Source organism: Esox lucius, chromosome 24 (genome assembly GCF_011004845.1).
Source record: "Esox lucius isolate fEsoLuc1 chromosome 24, fEsoLuc1.pri, whole genome shotgun sequence".
In the NCBI taxonomy this organism is placed as follows: Eukaryota; Metazoa; Chordata; class Actinopteri; order Esociformes; family Esocidae; genus Esox; species Esox lucius.
The window spans coordinates 1,859,176-1,879,563 of NC_047592.1; the positions used below are offsets into that span (position 1 = coordinate 1,859,176).

At 39.2% G+C, this 20,388-nt stretch overlaps 1 protein-coding gene across 2 annotated transcripts; it reads right to left on the reverse strand.

Moving 5' to 3' along the window:
- Nucleotides 1-371: 371 nt before the first annotated feature.
- On the reverse strand, nucleotides 372-17,391 carry LOC114828739 (high affinity immunoglobulin gamma Fc receptor I). Of its 2 annotated transcripts, XM_029117833.2 has the most exons (8): nucleotides 17,308-17,391; nucleotides 16,651-16,695; nucleotides 7,287-7,526; nucleotides 2,402-2,632; nucleotides 1,944-2,219; nucleotides 1,194-1,439; nucleotides 962-1,097; nucleotides 372-802 (listed from the first exon to the last, which is right to left on the reverse strand). In XM_029117833.2, exons 1-8 carry the CDS (start codon nucleotides 17,330-17,332, stop codon nucleotides 715-717), a joined length of 1,287 nt encoding a protein of 428 aa, XP_028973666.2. In that variant the 5' UTR covers nucleotides 17,333-17,391; the 3' UTR covers nucleotides 372-714. The 2 variants fall into 2 exon arrangements, with proteins under 2 accessions (XP_028973666.2, XP_028973667.2); XM_029117834.2 differs by lacking the exon at nucleotides 7,287-7,526.
- Nucleotides 17,392-20,388: the final 2,997 nt, after the last annotated feature.

Sequence of the window (20,388 nt, forward strand, 5' to 3'; positions counted from 1 at the left end):
CAGGCACTGTGCCCTCAGGCACTGCAGACTATAGTCTGCCTTATCTCAGGGTAGTTAGTGGTCCTTTGGCCTGAGCCACAGTGTCCTCTGAACCCACTGTCTGAATCCTTAGCCTTTAGGAGTATTTTGGCAGTTTTTGAGTACTTTTGTCTTTATATACTACATATTTTTTTTACCATATCAATGTTTGATATCCTTTTTTTTTCAGCACAACATCACCTATATGACCTGACAATGAGTTTTTCACTTTGACATACTGTATCATCATACTGGACCCAAAAACACACAAAAAACACAAAATCCGGTAATTTTCTCTGTTTCATTTTATGACAAAAAACTATGAAGATATTAAAATAAATGCAACGTCTCTCCTATTCCATGTTGCATTCTTTAACATACGTGTAAATATGATTTTTATATAAAATATAAATGATCCAATCTCAGTTTTTATTTGGTCTATCGACATAAAACAAAAACTAGAATGGAGTTTCAAGCCAGCACTTTCGACAGAAGTGGAATGCAGCGCTCAACGTGACTTCGTTTTTTATGCTTGGACATCTTAAACCGGTCATGTGATTTGATCACGCCAGCGTGATCGGTGACTCATAAGGTTAAGTGTTAACCTAACTACCGTGGGCCTGGGGTCAGTCTGTCCTGTTTGGTGTATTTCAGTCATCTCCTTTGGTGTGCTGTTGGCTCTTAGGTTTCTCTCCATCATTGCAGGAGGACCTGAGCTGAGGAACACGCCTCAGAACCACCTGACCCGGAAACTCCTAGCTGTCTTTGACCACTGTTCTCGGTTCTAAGAGCCAAAATACATTTTCATTTACTCCTGAAGAACAATACCTTACATCTGTTTTCATTATTGGTTGATTTAAGCATTCACATGGTTGTGAGAAGTATTTATTAAATAGTAACAGATCATTGAAACAAATCAGATCCTTGAGCCATTCCTCTGTACCTGTAGCATTTCACCATCAGTACAGTGGTCACCACCAGGTATGGAGACACCACCAGTAGACTACACAACAGTCTGGACAGAGACATGGACACCTCAGGGATTGGAGATATAGATGGAGATGGGTCTGGGGTTGAACCTAGAGATGGAAAGAGAATTATACAAGCACACACACAGGCATATCTAGAGCAAATTGACGTTAATCACATAAGATTATATATGTGGGAATCCTCGCCTGTCACATTCATAAAGCTCTGTGGTGACTCTCCTAATTCCCGATGTTGACACCAGTACCATCCTTCATCTGACTGTGATACTGCAGGGATGGCCATCTCTCCTGTAGACCCAGTCCTGATGAGGGATCCATCTTTGTAGAAATCAGCTGTGAGGTCAGATGGAGTTTTCTTGTATCTGCAGTTCAGAGTCACCGAATGTCCTTTAGTCAGAGGAAGGGTGGGGCTCTCCAGGATCACAGCACCATCTGTAAAATGAAGGGTGGAGTAAGTCTTGATCCATACAAACCCTGGGGTGTGACACACCTTAGTCAACAAAAGTGGTCATTTATTTTTACAGAAAGTACCAGACATTTAAAGGAGAAATTCCAGATTTAAAAATGGTGAAGTAATTCTCTGTGAGGATTTGGAAAATATTTTTATAATCACCTGAAAAACACAGTATTTAGTTGGTTAAAAGTCATTTGACCATTTATACCCCCCCAACCCCGCCCCCGCCCCCAACCCCGCCCCCAACCCCCCCCCCCCCCCCGGCCCCTAATAATTCCATAGTTTAAGCTACCAGAAATGAACTTTGGCTGAAAGAAGAATGAACCATGGATTATAGTATATCTTAGTCCATGGACTTCTTCCATAGTGAGAAATCATTTAACATCAAGTTTTAAAATGGCTAAAGTCTCCTGTAATCTGAAATGTTTATACATCAAACGCAATGACAATGAACACTGGAAGGTAGTGTGTTGTGAACCTACCGTGTACTGTGATGTTGACAGCATTGCTGTGTTCTCCAGACCCAGAATCACATCTGTACACACCACTGTCTGATGTTTTGGTTGTTGTTACCTCATAGCTGGATCCATGATTGAACCCCCTGTCAACTGCAGATTCTGAAATCTTTCCAGTTGATTTGTATCTCTTCAGTCTCCATCCAGTAGAGTTCCCCTGAATCTTACAGTTTAAAGAGACAGACTCATATTCAAAGAACTGAGATCTGTTGGGATGGACAATCAAAGTAGTTGGAGTGTCATCTGAGAAAAACAGAGAGGCAGAGAAAAAGATGAAGACGAGAGTGATTGAGACAAAGATGGTCAAACAAATTCCCTCCAAAAAGTATTAGCTAAACCAATATATAATATATGTATAGAAAACATGCATACATTTTTTTATATACAATTTAAAATGTGTCTGTGATTTTCTTTATTTTACATACCTGTTGTAATCATTTTGCTCACTGGTGATTCTCCCTTCATGGGGATAATACATTTATAAAACCCAGAAACTGCAGGGATGGTCAGCTCTCCTGTAGACTCAGTCTTGATGAAGGATCCATCTTTGTAGAAGTCAGCTGTGATGTTAGAAGTTGTCTTAAGTCTACACCGCAGAGTCACAGAATGTCTCTCAGTCACAGGAAGGGCGGGGCTCTCCAGGATCACATGACCACCTGTTCACAGGAAGAATTTATCAGATACCTGAAATACTATAACGTTAATCACAGACATTGGAAATATGATAGCTGATGTTAGTAAATGGTGATTATTAACATACCATGTACTGTGATGTTAATAGATGGTGATTAATAACATAACATGTACTGTGATGTAAGTCAATTGTGTTTATTAACATGCTGGGGGGGTATTCCATCAACTCCGCTAATGAAATCCATGCTTAATTGAAAAAGCCCGGCTTGAATGAACGCTAACTTCCACTTAAGGCTCAAGCAGTTCCATTAACGCAATCTAGCAGTGTCCTGTCAGCGTTAACTGAAACCAGGCTTGAACAAGCTTGCATTGTGCTCGCGCACAGAGTACAGAGGCAGCCCAGAACAAGTGACCATTGAAATGAAGATACTATGTCACAAAAAAGAAGCGAAAACTAGAGAGGTGATCTGCTCAACAGCGGAACAAACCCTGCTGATGGGACTTTATGAAGAATGTACAGGAGGCATCACCAAAAAGGTCAATACTGCCTCAATTGACAAGGCGAGGGAGATAGCTTGGCAAAGAATTGCTGACAGATAAAATGTGTAAGTCATACTAGCCTACATGTTTAATTTTCAATAAATGAACATTCAAATCACTAGATAAGTACGACTGGCTATATGATCAGGCTATGTTGATATCAGATTTATGATCAATCAAAATTCATTAGGCTAACTTATGTGAATTGCCATAACTACTATGCATTCACTGTTAATTAGCCTAATTCAGTGAGGCTTGAACCCTGTCTGACCTAGTAACCCTTGGCCTATATTAATTCTCAGTGATTACATCACAACAGGGGCCACCTGAATAGCCAAAAAAGAATGTGTCAAGAGCCATTATATATCAGGCAACTTCCATCGCTGATCATCTGATAGCATAGACCAGGGGTATTCAACTCTCACCCTATGAGGGGCGGAACCTTCTAGTTCTCTGTTCTACCTCATAATTAAGGAGCCTGCTGGTTCTCTGTTCTACCTCATCATTAAGGAGCCTGCTGGTTCTCTCTTCTACCTCATCAATAAGGAGCCTGCTGGTTCTTTGTTCTACCTCATCATTAAGGAGTCTGCTGGTTCTCTGTTTTACCTCATCATTAATTGGACCCACCTGGTGTCTTAAGTCTTAAGTGCCTGATTAGAGGGTTGCAATGAAAACATGCAGCGGAAATGACTTTGAGGGCCAGATTTGAATACACCTGATGTAGAGGGTCACCAATGATGTACACTCACCTAAAGGATTATTAGGATTATTACCCCCTTTCGCCTTCAGAACTGCCTTAATTCTAAGTGGCATTGATTCAACAAGGTGCTGAAAGCATTCTTTAGAAATGTTGGCCCATATTGATAGGATAGCATCTTGCAGTTGATGGAGATTTGTGGGATGCACATCAAGGGCACGAAGCTCCCGTTCCACCACATCCCAAAGATGCTCTATTGGGTTGAAATCTGGGGACTGTGGGGGCCATTTTAGTACAGTGAACTCATTGTCATGATCAAGAAACCAATTTGAAATGATTCGAGCTTTGTGACATGGTGCATTATCCTGCTGGAAGTAGCCATCAGAGGATGGGTACATGGTGGTCATAAAGGGATGGACATGGTCAGAAACAATGCTCAGGTAGGCCGTGGCATTTAAACAATGCCCAATTGGCACTAAGGGGCCTAAAGTGTGCCAAGAAAACATCCCCCACACCATTACACCACCACCACCACCAGCCTGCACAGTGGTAACAAGGAATGATGAATCCATGTTCTCATTCTGTTTACGCCAAATTCTGACTCTACCATCTGAATGTCTCAACAGATATCGAGACTCATCAGACCAGGCAAAATTTTTACAGTCTTCTACTGTCAAATTTTGGTGAGCTCGTGCAAATTGTAGCCTCTTTTTCCTATTTGTAGGAGAAGAGTGGTACCCGGTGGGGTCCTCTGCTGTTGTAGCCCATTCGCCTCAAGGTTGTGCGTATTGTGGCTTCACAAATGCTTTGCTGCATACCTCGGTTGTAACGAGTGGTTATTTCAGTCAAATTTGCTCTTCTATCAGCTTGAATCAGTCGGCCCATTCTCCTCTGACCTCTAGCATCTACAAGGGATTTTTGCCCACAGGACTGCCGCATACTGGATGTTTTTCCCTTTTCACACCATTCTTTGTAAACCCTAGAAATGGTTGTGCGTAAAAATCCCAGTAACTGAGCAGATTGTGAAATACTCAGACCGGCCAGTCTGGCACCAACAACCATGCCACGCTCAAAATTGCTTAAATCACCTTTCTTTTCCATTCTGACATTCAGTTTGGAGTTCAGGAGATTGTCTTGACCAGGACCACACCCCTAAATGCATTGAAGCAACTGCCATGTGATTGGTTGATTAGATAATTGCATTAATGAGAAATTGAACAGCTGTTCCTAATAATCCTTTAGGTGAGTGTAAATTCCAGTTCTGAATTATCTCAACATTGCTCACATTCCAGAATAATATTTTCAACTTTGGCTCTGACATTGTGTGAGGTTTAAAATCTGGTTTTGCATAGGCCTTCTGCAGCTACATGTTAGTGCTATGACATACTTGCTTAGGAAAATAAATGCCAGATTTTTCTCTGATTGATCTGTGCTGATAAGGTAAAGTGAAACATTATCTCTATTTAGTACAGTTACTACTTTGCGTGAGGCAGACACTGAAATTGACATGTCTGTGACCAACTGCAAGGGTAACAGGATTTTAATCCAATGAAGTGTTGACATCCAAACTTATTTGATTTCACAGATGTGCACATTTCATCCAAATCCAATGATTACTATTCTGCCTGACAGTTTGTGGACAGATGCCCCCAGTAGATGCCTGTACGTTTAGGCTATGGAAAGATTTCTTATTGACATTCTGTCTGCCTCCACAGGTCCAGATGGGGACTGGCATACACTTGGGTACACTCTATTGTGTCTATAATATTGGGGAAGCCTGAAAAAGAGGATTATGTTAATACTTTTTTTAAAGGTCACACACCTGCATTTGAATAAAATGCCTCCTTTGTGTTTCAAGATGACCTGTGAAAGTGATGAGCAAGACATTCCTTATTTCCTGTCATGCAGTTTCCTTCACAAGAACTTCTGCATCCCCAACACTGTACAAGAATGGTCTACTATTTCTGGTGGACTTTTAGGTATGCACCCATGCACACTTTTTGGGGTAATATAGACCACAACTACTTACGCAGTGAAAGCTTAATGGTGTCTCAAAATACTCAACTTGGCGTGATGTAAATAATGTTAAAATGTAATGTTGAGACAAGGTAGGTCCCAATCAATCCCAATACTGGCATACTAGCTTACAATATACCCTAACAGTACGTTATTTACCATCATCCGCGAAGTATGTACTGTACTTGTAGTATGTAGTATGTACTGTACTTGTAGTATGTAGTATGTATTGTACTTCTAGTATGTAGTATGTACTGTACTTGTAGTATGTAGTATGTACTGTACTTGTAGTATGTATTGTACTTCTAGTATGTAGTATGTACTGTACTTGTAGTATGTAGTATGTACTGTACTTGTAGTATGTAGTATGTACTGTACTTGTAGTATGTATTGTACTTCTAGTATGTAGTATGTACTGTACTTGTAGTATGTAGTATGTACTGTACTCGTAGTATGTAGTATGCACTGTACTTCTAGTATGTAGTATGTATTGTACTTCTAGTATGTAGTATGTATTGTACTTCTAGTATGTAGTATGTATTGTACTTCTAGTATGTAGTATGTACTGTACTTGTAGTATGTAGTATGTACTGTACTTGTAGTATGTAGTATGCACTGTACTTGTAGTATGTAGTATGCACTGTACTTCTAGTATGTAGTATGTATTGTACTTCTAGTATGTAGTATGTATTGTACTTCTAGTATGTAGAATGTATTGTACTTCTAGTATGTAGTATGTATTGTACTTCTAGTATGTAGTATGTATTGTACTTCTAGTATGTAGTATGTACTGTACTTGTAGTATGTAGTATGTACTGTACTTGTAGTATGTCTAGTAGTCTAGGCAAAAATGTAAATTAACTATTGGCTTTAGAAGACAGTAAAAGTGGCAAGACTTGCTTTTCTTAACTTGTTTATTTCTATTGATATGTTCTTTGGAACTAAATTAAACATGTCAATTAATGCTTGGTCACATTTACAGAAGAATGTCTGAACTTGTGTTTCCGAACACAGACAGGACAAATGTGATGCACGCGAGAAAATACATGGAACCGTCTTTTGGGATTCTGTTTCAGCCTATTGGACATTCTTTGAAACGCAGCTAAATTAAGCTTGACAGTTAACCTGCGAGGGAGCAGGCTATTTCAGAGTTATAAGTTACCTTGGTTACTGAGAAGGGACTCCTATTAGCCACAGTAATGGAACGGAACTCTCACTTAAATTAGCCAGACTTTTCCTTTATCGGCTTTGATGGAATACCCCCTAGGTACTGTGATGTTAGTGATTAGTGATTACTAACATACCATGCACTGTGATGTTAGTGATTAGTGATTATCAACATACCATGCACTGTGATGTTAGTGATTAGTGATTATCAACATACCATGCACTGTGATGTTAGTGATTAGTGATTATTAACATACCATGTACTGTGATGTTAACAGTATTGCTCTGTTCTCCAGATGTAGACTCACACCAGTACTCTCCACTGTCGGATGTTTTGGCTGTTTCTATCTTATAGTTGATTACAGAACCTAAATGTTTTCCAGTTGATGTGTATCTCTTCAGTGTCCATTCAGTAGAGTTCCCCTTAATCTCACATCTCAGAGAGACAGATTCATATTCAAAGAATTGAGATCTGTCAGGACTAATGAGCAGAGAGGCTGGAGGAGAGAAATATTTTTATTTTCAAAATGTTTAGACATGTTACTTTTGAAATGTTATTCCATATTCATGTTATCATCTAATAAAGGTCTCTGCAGTACAATTCCTCATTGTTGTGTTTGCCATGTTATAATCAGAATGTTAAGTTACCATGGGAACAACAGCAACTGAGAGTTCAGGGGTGAATTTGTTCCTCAAAACAATACATTTAATTTGTCAAAGAGTTTCTATTCACAATTTCAGGAAGGTCCATCATTGTCTTGTTCTGTTTCACTAGATTATTTTCACTTCTTGATTTAATGTCTTGCTAGAGTGGTATTCAATTTCTATAGAACTTTAGTGGTACTGTATTTCTATAGAACTTTACTGGTATTTTATTTCTATAGAACTTTAGTGACATTGTATTTCTATGAACTTTACTGGTATTTTATTTCCCAGGGATTGGCTGTCCACCCACACATTGACATACATACGGCACAGACAAAAACATTTTGGCATTATGATTTGTTCAGGATAGACTGTAACTTTGTTGTTTTGTGATGGACAAACTGCACAAGGGACATATAGCTCTCGATTTACATCACATAGTTCACATAGCATAATGGTTGGCTATTTAACTGTCATTGTTTTGTAAAGAAGTGAACCAGGCATGGAGTAATTGGAGTCATTGTTTCATTATAGTTACTGTCAGATCCTGGCTGGGGTCCCTCTAAGCATCTCTATGCACCTGGGGGCCACATTCAGGGCCTGACCGTGGGGATGCCTCTAGGCATCTCTATGCACCTGGGGGCCACAATCAGGGCCTGACCGAGGGATGCATCCAGGCAGTTTTGGTTTTGCTGCTCTGCATTGCCTCCAGTTTGGGACCCTATTTAAGCGGTTTCTACACGTTTTGTGAATCTTTGTTCGTGCAATGTGCCTCAGTTCTCGGTTGTGACACCTTTTATTGTTTTCTGGTTTTTTTCATGTAAAGAAGAACATTAAAGGATGTATCACAGCTCTGTGTGTGGTGTCCTGCCTACCTACGATCGTGACAGATGCTGTACAGCCAGACTAAAACTACGCTGGCTACAAGCTTCAGTAGCTACATTATAGTAAGCCTAAAGTAAAACTGTATATGGTTATATTGTGATGGACGAACTGCACCAGCAACAAACACATTCCTCTCGATTTCATTTATACAAAGCGTAGGTCACATAGCGTAGTGCAGTCTTTCTTAATCCTGGTCCTGGGGACCCAAAGGCGTGCACTGTTTTGTCCGAGCGCTCACACACCTGATTCAAATGGTGCCCTTTGGGTCCCGAGGACCGGGATTAAGAAACACTGGCATAGTGGAACCAGCCATGGAGTGACTGAAGTCACTGATTCATTACTGTTTCATCAGCGGTTAAATATAGTGATCTAATAATGTAATACCCGTGTCAAATTGAGGGAGAAGTTCGCTCAGTTGTATTGGAAGACTGTAGCACAGATGTTGTCCGGTGAACGTTACATTGTCTTCTCACTGTAAAGATAGTTGCCAGCTAGCCTATATATTGAAGGGTGTGTCTACCTATCAAAGATCCTGATTCTAAGACAGTAACCCCCATGCCAGATGGTCAATGTAACATTCCACATTCTTGAGGTTCGGCAGAGTGCAACTACAGAGAGATAATCTAAACACAGTTGTCTCTGTTGTTCTCATTATCTAGGCACATTAACTTCCAATAAAACATGCATTCATATTGTCATAGTACTATGTGAATAGTTCATTATTAATGCTCAGATCCCACACTGCACAGCTATTAGCTAGCCATCTACAGTAATATTTCTAATTTAACAAGTTAAATGTAGTGTATCAACCCTGTTATAACTGTTGTTGGTTTGGATGTCAGCTAATGTAGGGAACTAGTTTCAAGAACCGTGGAGTTTCGACTAATTGATTTAACAATGCAGAAGCAAACAAACACCATTTCTCTACACACATATACAAAATTAGCCAATCACATACAAACTCATGTTAAATTGAAGTCATTGCACACCTGCCATCATTTAAAGTGACTCAAATAAAGTGATTAATCACAAATAAAGTTCCGCTGTTCTAGTAGGATCTTCCCGACATTTTCTTAGATGCATCTCAGAGCAAAAGCCATGGTCCGCAGAGAGCTTCCAAAGCATCAGAGGGATCACATTGTTGAAAGATATCAGTCAGGAGAAGGGTACAAAAGAATTTCCAAAGCATTAGATATACCATGGAACACAGTGAAGACAGTTATCATCAAGTGGAGAAAATATGGCACAACAGAGACATTACCAAGAACTTTTTGGCCATAATTCGTTTGGTGCAAAAACAACACTGCACATCACCCAAAGAACACCATGCCCACAGTGAAACATGGTGTTGACAGCATCATGCTTTGGGGCTGTTTTTCTTCAGCTGGAACCAGGGCCTTAGTCAGGGTGGGTGGAATTATGAACAGTTCCAAATACCAGGCAATTTTGGCAAAAAACCTTCAGGCGTCCATTAGAAAGCTGAAGATGAAGAGGAAGTTTACCTTTCAGCATGACAACGACCCAAAGCACACATCCAAATCCACAAAAGCATGGCTTCACCAGAAGAAGATTATAGTTTTGGAATGGCCCAGCCAGAGCCCAGACCTGAATCCAATTGAACATCTTTGGGGTGATTTGAAGAGGGCTGTGCACAGGAGATGTCCTCGCAATCTGACAGATTTTGAGCGCTATTGAGCGCTACAGATTTTGAGCAAATATTGCCACATCAAGATGTGCCATGCTAATAGACTCCTACCCAAAAAGACTGAGTGCTGTAATAAAATCAAAAGGTACTTCAACAAAGTATTAGTTTTAGGGTGTGCACACTTATGCAACCAGGTTATTGTGGGGTTTTTATTTTTTATTTCTCCCCCTCAAAGATTTCAGTTTGTTTGTCAATTGAATTGTTCACATTATAGGTCAAATAAAAATAAACATTTCTGACATGATTTATCTTTGTCTCATTCTTTTACATCACAAAAACCTGGCATTTTAACAGTTGTGTGTAGACTTTTTATATTCACTGTAGCTTAATGGTTAAAGACACAACCTGTCACACAGGAAACCACAGATCTAATCCAGTCATGGCAACAACATTCAACCCTTCTTTTGGCAGAAGTAGGCATGCCTGGTTCCTTTTATTGTTTATATGTAAGAAGTGCAAACATTGATTTTTTTTTACATATTACACCTTATCAGTAATTGTATGTCTGCACTCTGTTCCTGCAACGCTAAGGGACCAACCTTCCACGGGACCAACCTACCCTGGACCAGCCTACCACGGGACCAACCTACCCTGTACCAGCCTACCACGGGAGCAGCCTACCATGGGACCAGCCTACCCTGTACCAGCCTACCACGGGAGCAGCCTACCCTGTACCAGCCTACCACGGGAGCAGCCTACCCTGGACCAGCCTACCACGGGACCAGCCTACCCTGTACCAGCCTACCACGGGACCAACCTACCCTGTACCAGCCTACCACGGGAGCAGCCTACCCTGTACCAGCCTACCACGGGACCAACCTACCTTGTACCAGCCTACCACGGGAGCAGCCTACCCTGTACCAGCCTACCCTGTACCAGCCTACCACGGGAGCAGCCTACCCTGGACCAGCCTACCACGGGACCAGCCTACCACGGGACCAGCCTACCACGGGACCAGCCTACCCTGGACCAGCCTACCACGGGAGCAGCCTACCACGGGAGCAGCCTACCACGAGAGCAGCCTACCACGAGAGCAGCCTACCTCGGGACCAGCCTACCCTGGACCAGCCTACCCTGGATATTTCAGTGCATCACAGATCTGGGATGGGAGACTACAGGCAGAAAAACTACAGAGTAATCACATCCACAGAGATAGCTACTGCCTCGATTAATATGACCCTGACAGCACTCAAACAACTGAGAGTCAATTACAGGTCGACTGTGGCTGAAACTAGACTTAGAAAACTAGACACCACTAGAAAACGCAGGCAGTAGATACAGTGGGGTAAAATAAGTATTTGGTCACCTACAAACAAGCAAGATTTCTGGCTCTCACAGACCTGTAACTTATTCTTTAAGAGGCTCCTCTGCCCTCCACTTGTTACCTGTATTAATGGCACTTGTTTGAACTTGTTATCAGTATAAAAGACAGCTGTCCACAACCTCAAACAGTCACACTCCAAACTCCATTATGGCCAAGACCAAAGAGCTGTCAAAGGACACCAGAAACAAAATTGTAGACCTGCACCAGGCTGGGAGGACTAAATCTGCAAGAGATAAGCAGCTTGGTGTGAAGAAATCCACTGTGGGAGCAATTATAAGAAAATGGAAGACCACTGATAATCTCTCTTCGCCCCGGGCAACGAAGGAGTGGCTTCGTAAGAAGCATTTCAAGGTCCTGGAGTGGCCTAGCCAGTCACCAGATCTCAACCCTATAGAAAATCTTTTGAGGGAGTTGAAAGTCCGTGTTGCCCATGACAGCCCCAAAACATCACTCCTCTAGAGGAGATCTGCATGGAGGAATGGGCCAAAATACCAGCAACAGTGTGTGAAAACATTGTGAAGACTTACAGAAAACATTTGACCTCTGTCATTGCCAACAAAGGGTATATAACTATAAGTATTGAGGGGGACTGGGATGGCCATTCCAAAAGCTTGATTTTGTCTATAAGTAATTTTTATCTGAACCTGCGGGCATGCTTTGTGTCGTTTTTAGCCTCTTAGGAAAGGCAGACATTTTGCTTTAAAATCCTCCAATAATTGAGAGTCCATGAGGTCATGTATCCAAACCAGGTTCACAGAGCTTGTGGAAACATAACAGCCCCAACATTAAATTTCTTCATTCTTCCACATTAATTAGTCTTCTACAACGTTTAGTCATCTTATCTTGGCAAGGGGAAGGTGCAGAAAGAACTAAATGTAGGCATGTAAATGTAAAATTTTTAAGAAAATATTTAGTTTTTGACAACATGTTGTTTTTCAATGTTAGATTTCTCTATTTTGAGAGTAAGATCTAACCCTAACAATGACATTGTTTCCTACGTCTTTACCAAGGTTTTCAAATCTTCTGTAGAGCGCTGATCTTCCCTCTTCATGGTAAACCGGGTGCAAAACACATACATCATTTTTATATAATTTTATAGATTTGTTTGTTTCACGGAAAGTGGTGGGCCCTCAACTTACCGGGGCTGCCCTGCTGAAATGTTAATGTAGTTTACAGTGAATACAAGAACAAGGCCTTCTGAGACCCAGACATACACTACCTGTACTGGCATTACCAAACACATTGAAGTTAATTCTGGCATTACCAAACACATTGAAGTTAATTCTGGCATTACCAAACACATTGAAGTTAATTCTGGCATTACCAAACACAATGGAGTTAATACTGGCATTACCAAACATAATGGAGTTAATACTAGCATTACCAAACACAATGGAGTTAATACTGGCATTACCAAACATAATGGAGTTAATACTAGCATTACCAAACACAATGGAGTTAATACTGGCATTACCAAACACAATGGAGTTAATACTAGCATTACCAATCACAATGGAGTTAATACTGGCATTACCAAACACAATGGAGTTAATACTGGCATTTCCAAACACAATGGAATGAAAACTGGCATTACCAAACAAAATGGAATAAATATGGGCATTACCAAACACAATGGTATTAATACCGGTGTTACCAAACACAATGGAATTAATACCGGCGTTACCAAACACAATGGAATTAATACTTACATTACCAAACACAACAGAACTAATACTAGCATTACCAAACACAATGGAATTAATACTAGCATTATCAAACACAACAGAATCAATAATATAATTACCAAATACAACATAATTAATACTAGGATTATCAAACACACTTTAATTAAATCTAGGATTATCAAACAAAATTGAACTAATACTCAGATTATCAAACACAATGGAATTAATACTAGCATTACCAAACACAACAGAATTTATACTAGCATTACCAAACACAACAGAATTTAGACTAGCATTACCAAACACAATGGAATTAATACTGGCATTACCAAACACAACAGAATTTATACTAGCATTACCAAACACAATGGAATGGTACGTGTTCTCGTAACCCAGAAACAGGATCTGCCCTGAACAAACAGAACTATGACCAGACCAAGAACATGTGGTGTTTCCAGGTCCAGGGAGGTTGTTGTGTGACAGTCAGACAGATGCACTGGATTACCAACTGCACACATTGTTACAGTCTCACTGGAGACTGGTGCACCAACCCACAAGTCGATTGTTTTAGTGGTTTTCCTGGAGCATGGACTCTCACATCTCACGGATATAAAAGCAACGCACCTCTTACATAGTATTGTGTTTGTCTGTTTGTATTTTGTGTCTTTTTTGTGTGTTTGTGTGATTGAGTGTGAAATTATGCATTACCAAGTTTCCCTGTTATTTTTGCCTTTGGTACAGCAGGGACACCAAGGCACCCTACCATAGGTGGGACAGGCCACAGCGGACTGTGGGGAGGAACAACGTCAAGTGGGAGCCACTGGTGGACCCCTGGGAGGTGCTGATGTCACCACTGCACATTAAACAGAGCCTTATGAAACAATTTGTCAGAGCTCTAGATAAGGAGTCAGCAGCCTTAAAGTACCTTCAAGACTTCTTCCCCAAGATGTCTGAGGCAAAGGTTAAAGCCAATGTTTTCATCTGACCACAGATAATGAAGATCCTGGAGTGCAATGAATTCCCCAAGAAGCTCACTAGTAAGGAGAAAGCGGCTTAGGAACAGCTTTGTTGCTGTGGTTCGGGGCTTCCTTTGCAGTGACAAGGCCGAAAACTATATGGAGCTGGTTGAGACTCTGTTGAAGAACTACGGCACATTGGGCTGTAGGATGTCTCTCAAAAGTCCATATCCTTAATGCTCATCTTGATAAATTCAAAAAGAACATGGGAGCATACTCAGAGGAGCAAGACAAGCGCTTCCACCAGGATATACTGGACTTTAAACACAGCTACCAAGAACAGTATAACAAGAACATGATGGGAGACTTCATTTGGGGGCTGATTTGTTTCTACAAATAGTAAATCTCGAAAAACTAGTCTTTTGTACTAATTTTTTTTTACTTTATTATAAATACACATACTTTCAAGCATAAGCAATTACAAAATAACACTACCCAGGAATAAAAATTGTGTTACATAGTGTTATCAAAACATGATTGAAGAGACGGCTTCGGATTCACATGGCATTAAAGCTAGGATAATAAAACACAATTACATCTATACTAGGATTAACAAATGCAATTGAATTAATACTAGGATTATCAAACACAATTACATTTATACTAGGACTAACAAATGCAATTAAATTAATACCACGATTTACAAATGCGATTGAATTAATACTAGGATTATCAAACTCAACCAAATTGTGCTAAGATTATCAAACACCATTGAATTAATACTACAATAATCCAACAATTTAAGTAATACTAGGATTATCAAACAATTTAATTAATACTAGGATTATTAAACAAAATGTAATTAATACTACGATTTTCAAACAATTGAATTAATACTAGGATTATCAAACAAAATTGAATTAATACTAGGATTATCAAACAATTGAATTAATACTAGGATTATCAAACAATTGAATTAATACTAGGATAATAAAACACAACTGAATAAATAGAGATTGTTTTTGGGAACAAAAATAAAATAACTAGTATTAGTAAATTCTCTGGCCCTAAAAACCAGGGACCAAGTGTGCAATCTTGATTCAGACATCACAATTAACAGTCACATCAAAGTGGTAACCAAAACAGCATTCTATAATCTAAAAAATATATCCAGAATCAAGGGATTGGTGTCCCAAAAAGACCAAGAGAAGCTCATCTATGCTTTTATCTCTAGTAGGGTTGACTACTGTAATGGCCTCTTAACTGGACTCCCCAAAAAGACTGTAAAACAACTGCAGCTCATTCAGAATGCTGCTGTTAGAATTTTAACCAGGACTAAGAGAACAGAGCACATCACTCCGATTCTTAACTTTTGCATTGGCTTCCAGTCAGTTACAGAATATATTTCAAAGTGGTGCTTTTAGTTTATAAATCTCTGAATGGTTTAGGACCCAAATACATATCTGATATGTTTTATGAATATAAACCGAGCAGGGTCCTTAGATCCATGAACACAGGTCAGCTAGTAGAGCCCAGAGTCCAAACTAAACATGGTCAAGGTGCATTTAGCAGTTATGCTGCACACAACTGGAATAAACTACCAGAAGATCTTAGACGTGCCCCAAACATATCAAATTTTAAATCCAGGTTAAAAACATTTCTCTTTTCATGCGCATATGACTGAGGACTTAAACTTAACCGCATACAGCTTTTATAGTTCCTATGTTTTTATCCCAATCTATTTCTATTTTCTTATGCTATGTTTTCTTATGATGTTGTTTTGATGTTTTCATTTGAGTATTATTTTTTATGCTATTGAATTTTTATATATATTTTTTTCTTTGTAAAGCACATTGAATTGCTTCTATGTATGAATTGTGCTATATAAATAAACGTGCTTGCTGGAACTAGGATTATCAAACACATCTGAATTAGTACTTGGATTATCAAACACATTTGAATTAATACAAGGATTATCAAACACATCTGAATGAATACTAGGATTATCAACACATCTGAATTAATACTAGGATTATCAACACATCTGAATTAATACTAGGATTATCAAACAATTTAATTTATACTAGGATTATTAAACAGAACAGAAGCAATAATAGCATTATTAAACACATCAGATTAATTACTAATATGAAACACAATGGAATTAGTACTATGATTATCAAACACAACACTGTAAGTACTCGCTTCATTAAACACAATAGAATTGGTATTAGGATTATTAAACACATTAGAATCAGTAGTAGGATTATCAAAAACAACATAATCCTATGATTATCAAACACAATATAATTAGTAAAAGCACTATCAAACAGAATGGAATTAGTACCAACATGATCAAACAACAAGAAATAATGGTGCAATTACAGAACAGGTGTGATGACAAAAGACCAATGTACTCACCACTTCTCTGACCGAGGCTGAAGTAGATCAGTGGACTGAACATCACTGAAACACACAGGCAGATATCACTATAGTACATGATGTGAACATGGTGATAAACTATCACTATAGTACATGATGTGAACATGGTGATAAACTATCACTATAGTACATGATGTGAACATAGTATTAACTATCACTATAGTACAGGATGTGAACATGAAGATAAACTATCACTATAGTACATGATGTGAACACATGGAGATAAACTATCACTATAGTACATGATGTGAACATGGCGATAAACTATCACTATAGTACATGATGTGAACATGGTGATAAACTATCAATATAGTACATGATGTGAACATGTATTAAACCATAAATAATAAACCATACAGCTGTTAAGCTATACAGATATTAAATCATACACACATTAAGCTATACACATATACAAATACACGGATATAAAATGATTCACTTATTATACAGATATTATATACTATACAGATATTAAGATATACAAATATTTAATCTTACAGATATTAGGCTAAACAGACATTAAATCATATATATTGTGTACTGTATATTAAACAATACACAAATTAAACAATAAACACATTAATTCCTACAGATATTAAGCCAAACATACAATAAAGAAGTTAACTAGGTTCTTACTTAATAGAAGACAGGTGATTTCCATATCTTAGGGTTGTTCCGTAAGTCTTTGAACTCTTCATTGTATAACCATAACCTTTTCATGTAAATCTAGACCTTTCAGATGAGACACACACACACACACACACACACATACACACGGGGGTGGCTACATTCACACTTCCGCTCAGACCAGGCTCTGAAATGGTGCAAGAGGTGAGAACATCGATGGAAAATCAGAGAAACAGAAACATTTTATACACAGACAAAGAAACAGAACAGAAACACATACAAAGTGAAACCGAGACAGACCAAGAAACAGCTAGAGACAGACAGCCAAAGACAGAGACAGCTAGAGATAGACACCCAAAGAGAGAGACAGCTTGAGACAGGCAGCCAAAGACACACATCCAAAGAGAGAGACAGCCATTAAAGGTTGATGTTTCTCTTTTCATGGGGAAATGGAAGAGAATTTGTGAGCTGACTTTCACTTTTCTTGACAGTCCTTATTTCCTTCTGTGGGATCTGGATCATCTCCTCCTGTAGGTTCAGGATTCAGGTGTTTATTTAACACCAGCTACATCAAACAACAGAGATACACAACAGGACTTATTGTTTTTCAGTGTCTGGCTGTTAACCACATCCTCAGACATCTAAGACTGCTCTCTGTTTGACACAATGAACACCTTAGAACTATGCCCAACAAATACATGGTCCTCAACACCACCATGACATTATCCTCACTATCATCTAATCCAGTCTGTTCCACAACACTCAAAGGAAACATGTTCATACTTTTTACATGCTGGCCACTCTGGATTCAAACCCACAACCGAGGCACTGGAAGGGCCACGCTCTACTAACTGAGTCACACAGGACAGTAAAAAGGAACACAGGATGGACCCAAACTGAGGCCCTCAATAACCATGTGAGAGCAGGGGTCAGGCCAGCTGACCAATCAGGACCTAGAAACAGTGTTTAGGGTGAGGGTCAACGGCCAATCACTGATTGACTGGGTGGCAGTTTGTCCATCTGTTCCACTGAGGGGTGGAAACCAGATATGAAATATGTTGCAATGTCTCCAAATGTCCACAAGGTTGTACACTTCAACCTAAATGTGCGTTCTGGCTTAAATGTGTACCGGCTTAAATAGTAAAAACTGTTGGAAAATAAATAATGAAGTATTATTTCCTCCTCCTGAATTGAGTCCAGTAACAAATTAGTTCATACTATCAGGCAGGTGTGATAGTTTCCAATAATCAGGTAAGCAACAGCACAGGGCACAATGCTTAACAGCAGAGTGGCTAAACATTAATGAAGGATGCAGTAGGATTTCCCTTCTGTCTATCCAATTGGGCTAATTGGGTTGATGAGTAACGGATTGCATTTAATCAATTACAAATCACTTTCATCATCATTGATAATCATTCATCTGAGAAGCACTGTGCTAATTGTAGGCTATGGCTGTACATTTAGTCTCGATATATCCTACCCATTAAGGTGGAATAACGATGAGACAAAGTGCTTACTGGAGGAAAAGTAAATAACCAGCGGATCCCACTATTATAGTTACGTAATTAATATTCATATTGCTTAACTCTTTTGTAATGTTTATCTTTTGTGAATTTGTTCATCACACAGCTGTTACACTTCCACATAAAACATCAAAACACCCGACAGAACAAAACAGTTAAAAACAAGAAAATGAAGGTCATATTACATTTTACGAATATTTATTAAAAATATTACTATTGTTCAAGAGTAATGATAGAAAGACAAGTGTTTTTTTAAGAACAGTTGTTTGAAAGAAGATAAGTTACAAAAAATCTTGCTTTCAGGACTTTGGCTGTCATTCTCATACAAACTCTATAAGCGGTTACAAAATAATTCACATCAAAGTGCCTTTGTTAAGACGTTCTGTGAAAACCATATTATGGGATAGGACAATAATCAATGTACGGTGTCCTGGGCCAAGAGTTAAACAACGTGAGAAAACAACAATTTTATAAGACATTGTTAACACCTTGGTCAATGTGGACATGGACCACCTGAGTTTCACTTAGCTAGCTAGGTTTTGTTTTCACGGAATTAACCTTTGACATCTGAACCTATACCTCCTATGTTGCCAGTCCTATCACTACAATACACAAACAAATATACAAAGATATGTATTCACACTACAGCCAGGAGACTAAAATCATCAGCCATAAACAGCCCCAGACTGGTCTTGGTACTGTATAAAACCTACAACTACCACCAGACTGGTCTTACTGTATAAAACCTACAACTACTACCAGACTGGTCTTGGTACTGTATAAAACCTACAACTACTACCAGACTGGTCTTGGTACTGCATAAAACCTACAACTACTACCAGACTGGTCTTGGTACTGTATATAAACCTACAACTACTACCAGACTGGTCTTGATACTGTATAAAACCTACAACTACTACCAGACTGGTCTTGGTAATGTATATTAATTTACAACTACTACCAGACTGGTCAACTACTACCAACTAGTGTCTGAATGAACCCCAGACTAACTGTCTCATGGAAATGTCACACCTCTGTTGCTGATGCTTTGATGGTAGAGGAGGTCACAATGCAGCTGTGTCTTAAGACAAGTGAGGTGTGAAAAAGGATGGAGAGACAGAACAGAGACGAGAGATGGACTGAGAGGCTGTGGTAAGGAGAGAGATGAGAGATGGACTGAGGTGACAACAACCACAGAGTAACATGAAGTTGCAGGGTGCAATGGTCATTGTCTGAATATGTGTATGCATTTGTGTGTGTGTGTGTGTGTGCGTGCGTGTGCGTGTGTGCACATGCTTCTCCCATAGTTGCCATGGTTTTCTGGTAGCTGCCAATAGAGATCCATTACATTTGTACTCAGCATTTAGTCATGTAAAGGATTTTTTATTGTTATTTTTTAACCAGTACTGTTTTGGTTTTTAAAACTAAAAACTGAGTTAATGAATAAAGGTGATTCTTATTCCTGAAATGGTTCCATTAAAGGTCTGAATGGGTTCATCTTTCCTCAGGTCTGCTGACAGGTGACACCAGGGGGGCAGTTATTTTAGGAAATCTGAGGTCCAACCGA

Bases quoted from the DNA above. Each gene is read 5' to 3' on its own strand.
- LOC114828739 (XM_029117833.2), bottom strand. From the start codon at position 17,332: ATGGAAATCACCTGTCTTCTATTAA. The intron at 1,440-1,943 runs GTAGGTTCACAA...TTCATTTTACAG, and splicing joins TGTCAACATCACAGTACACG to ATGGTGCTGTGATCCTGGAG. The intron at 803-961 runs GTACAGAGGAAT...TTTGGCTCTTAG, and splicing joins CTGATGGTGAAATGCTACAG to AACCGAGAACAGTGGTCAAA.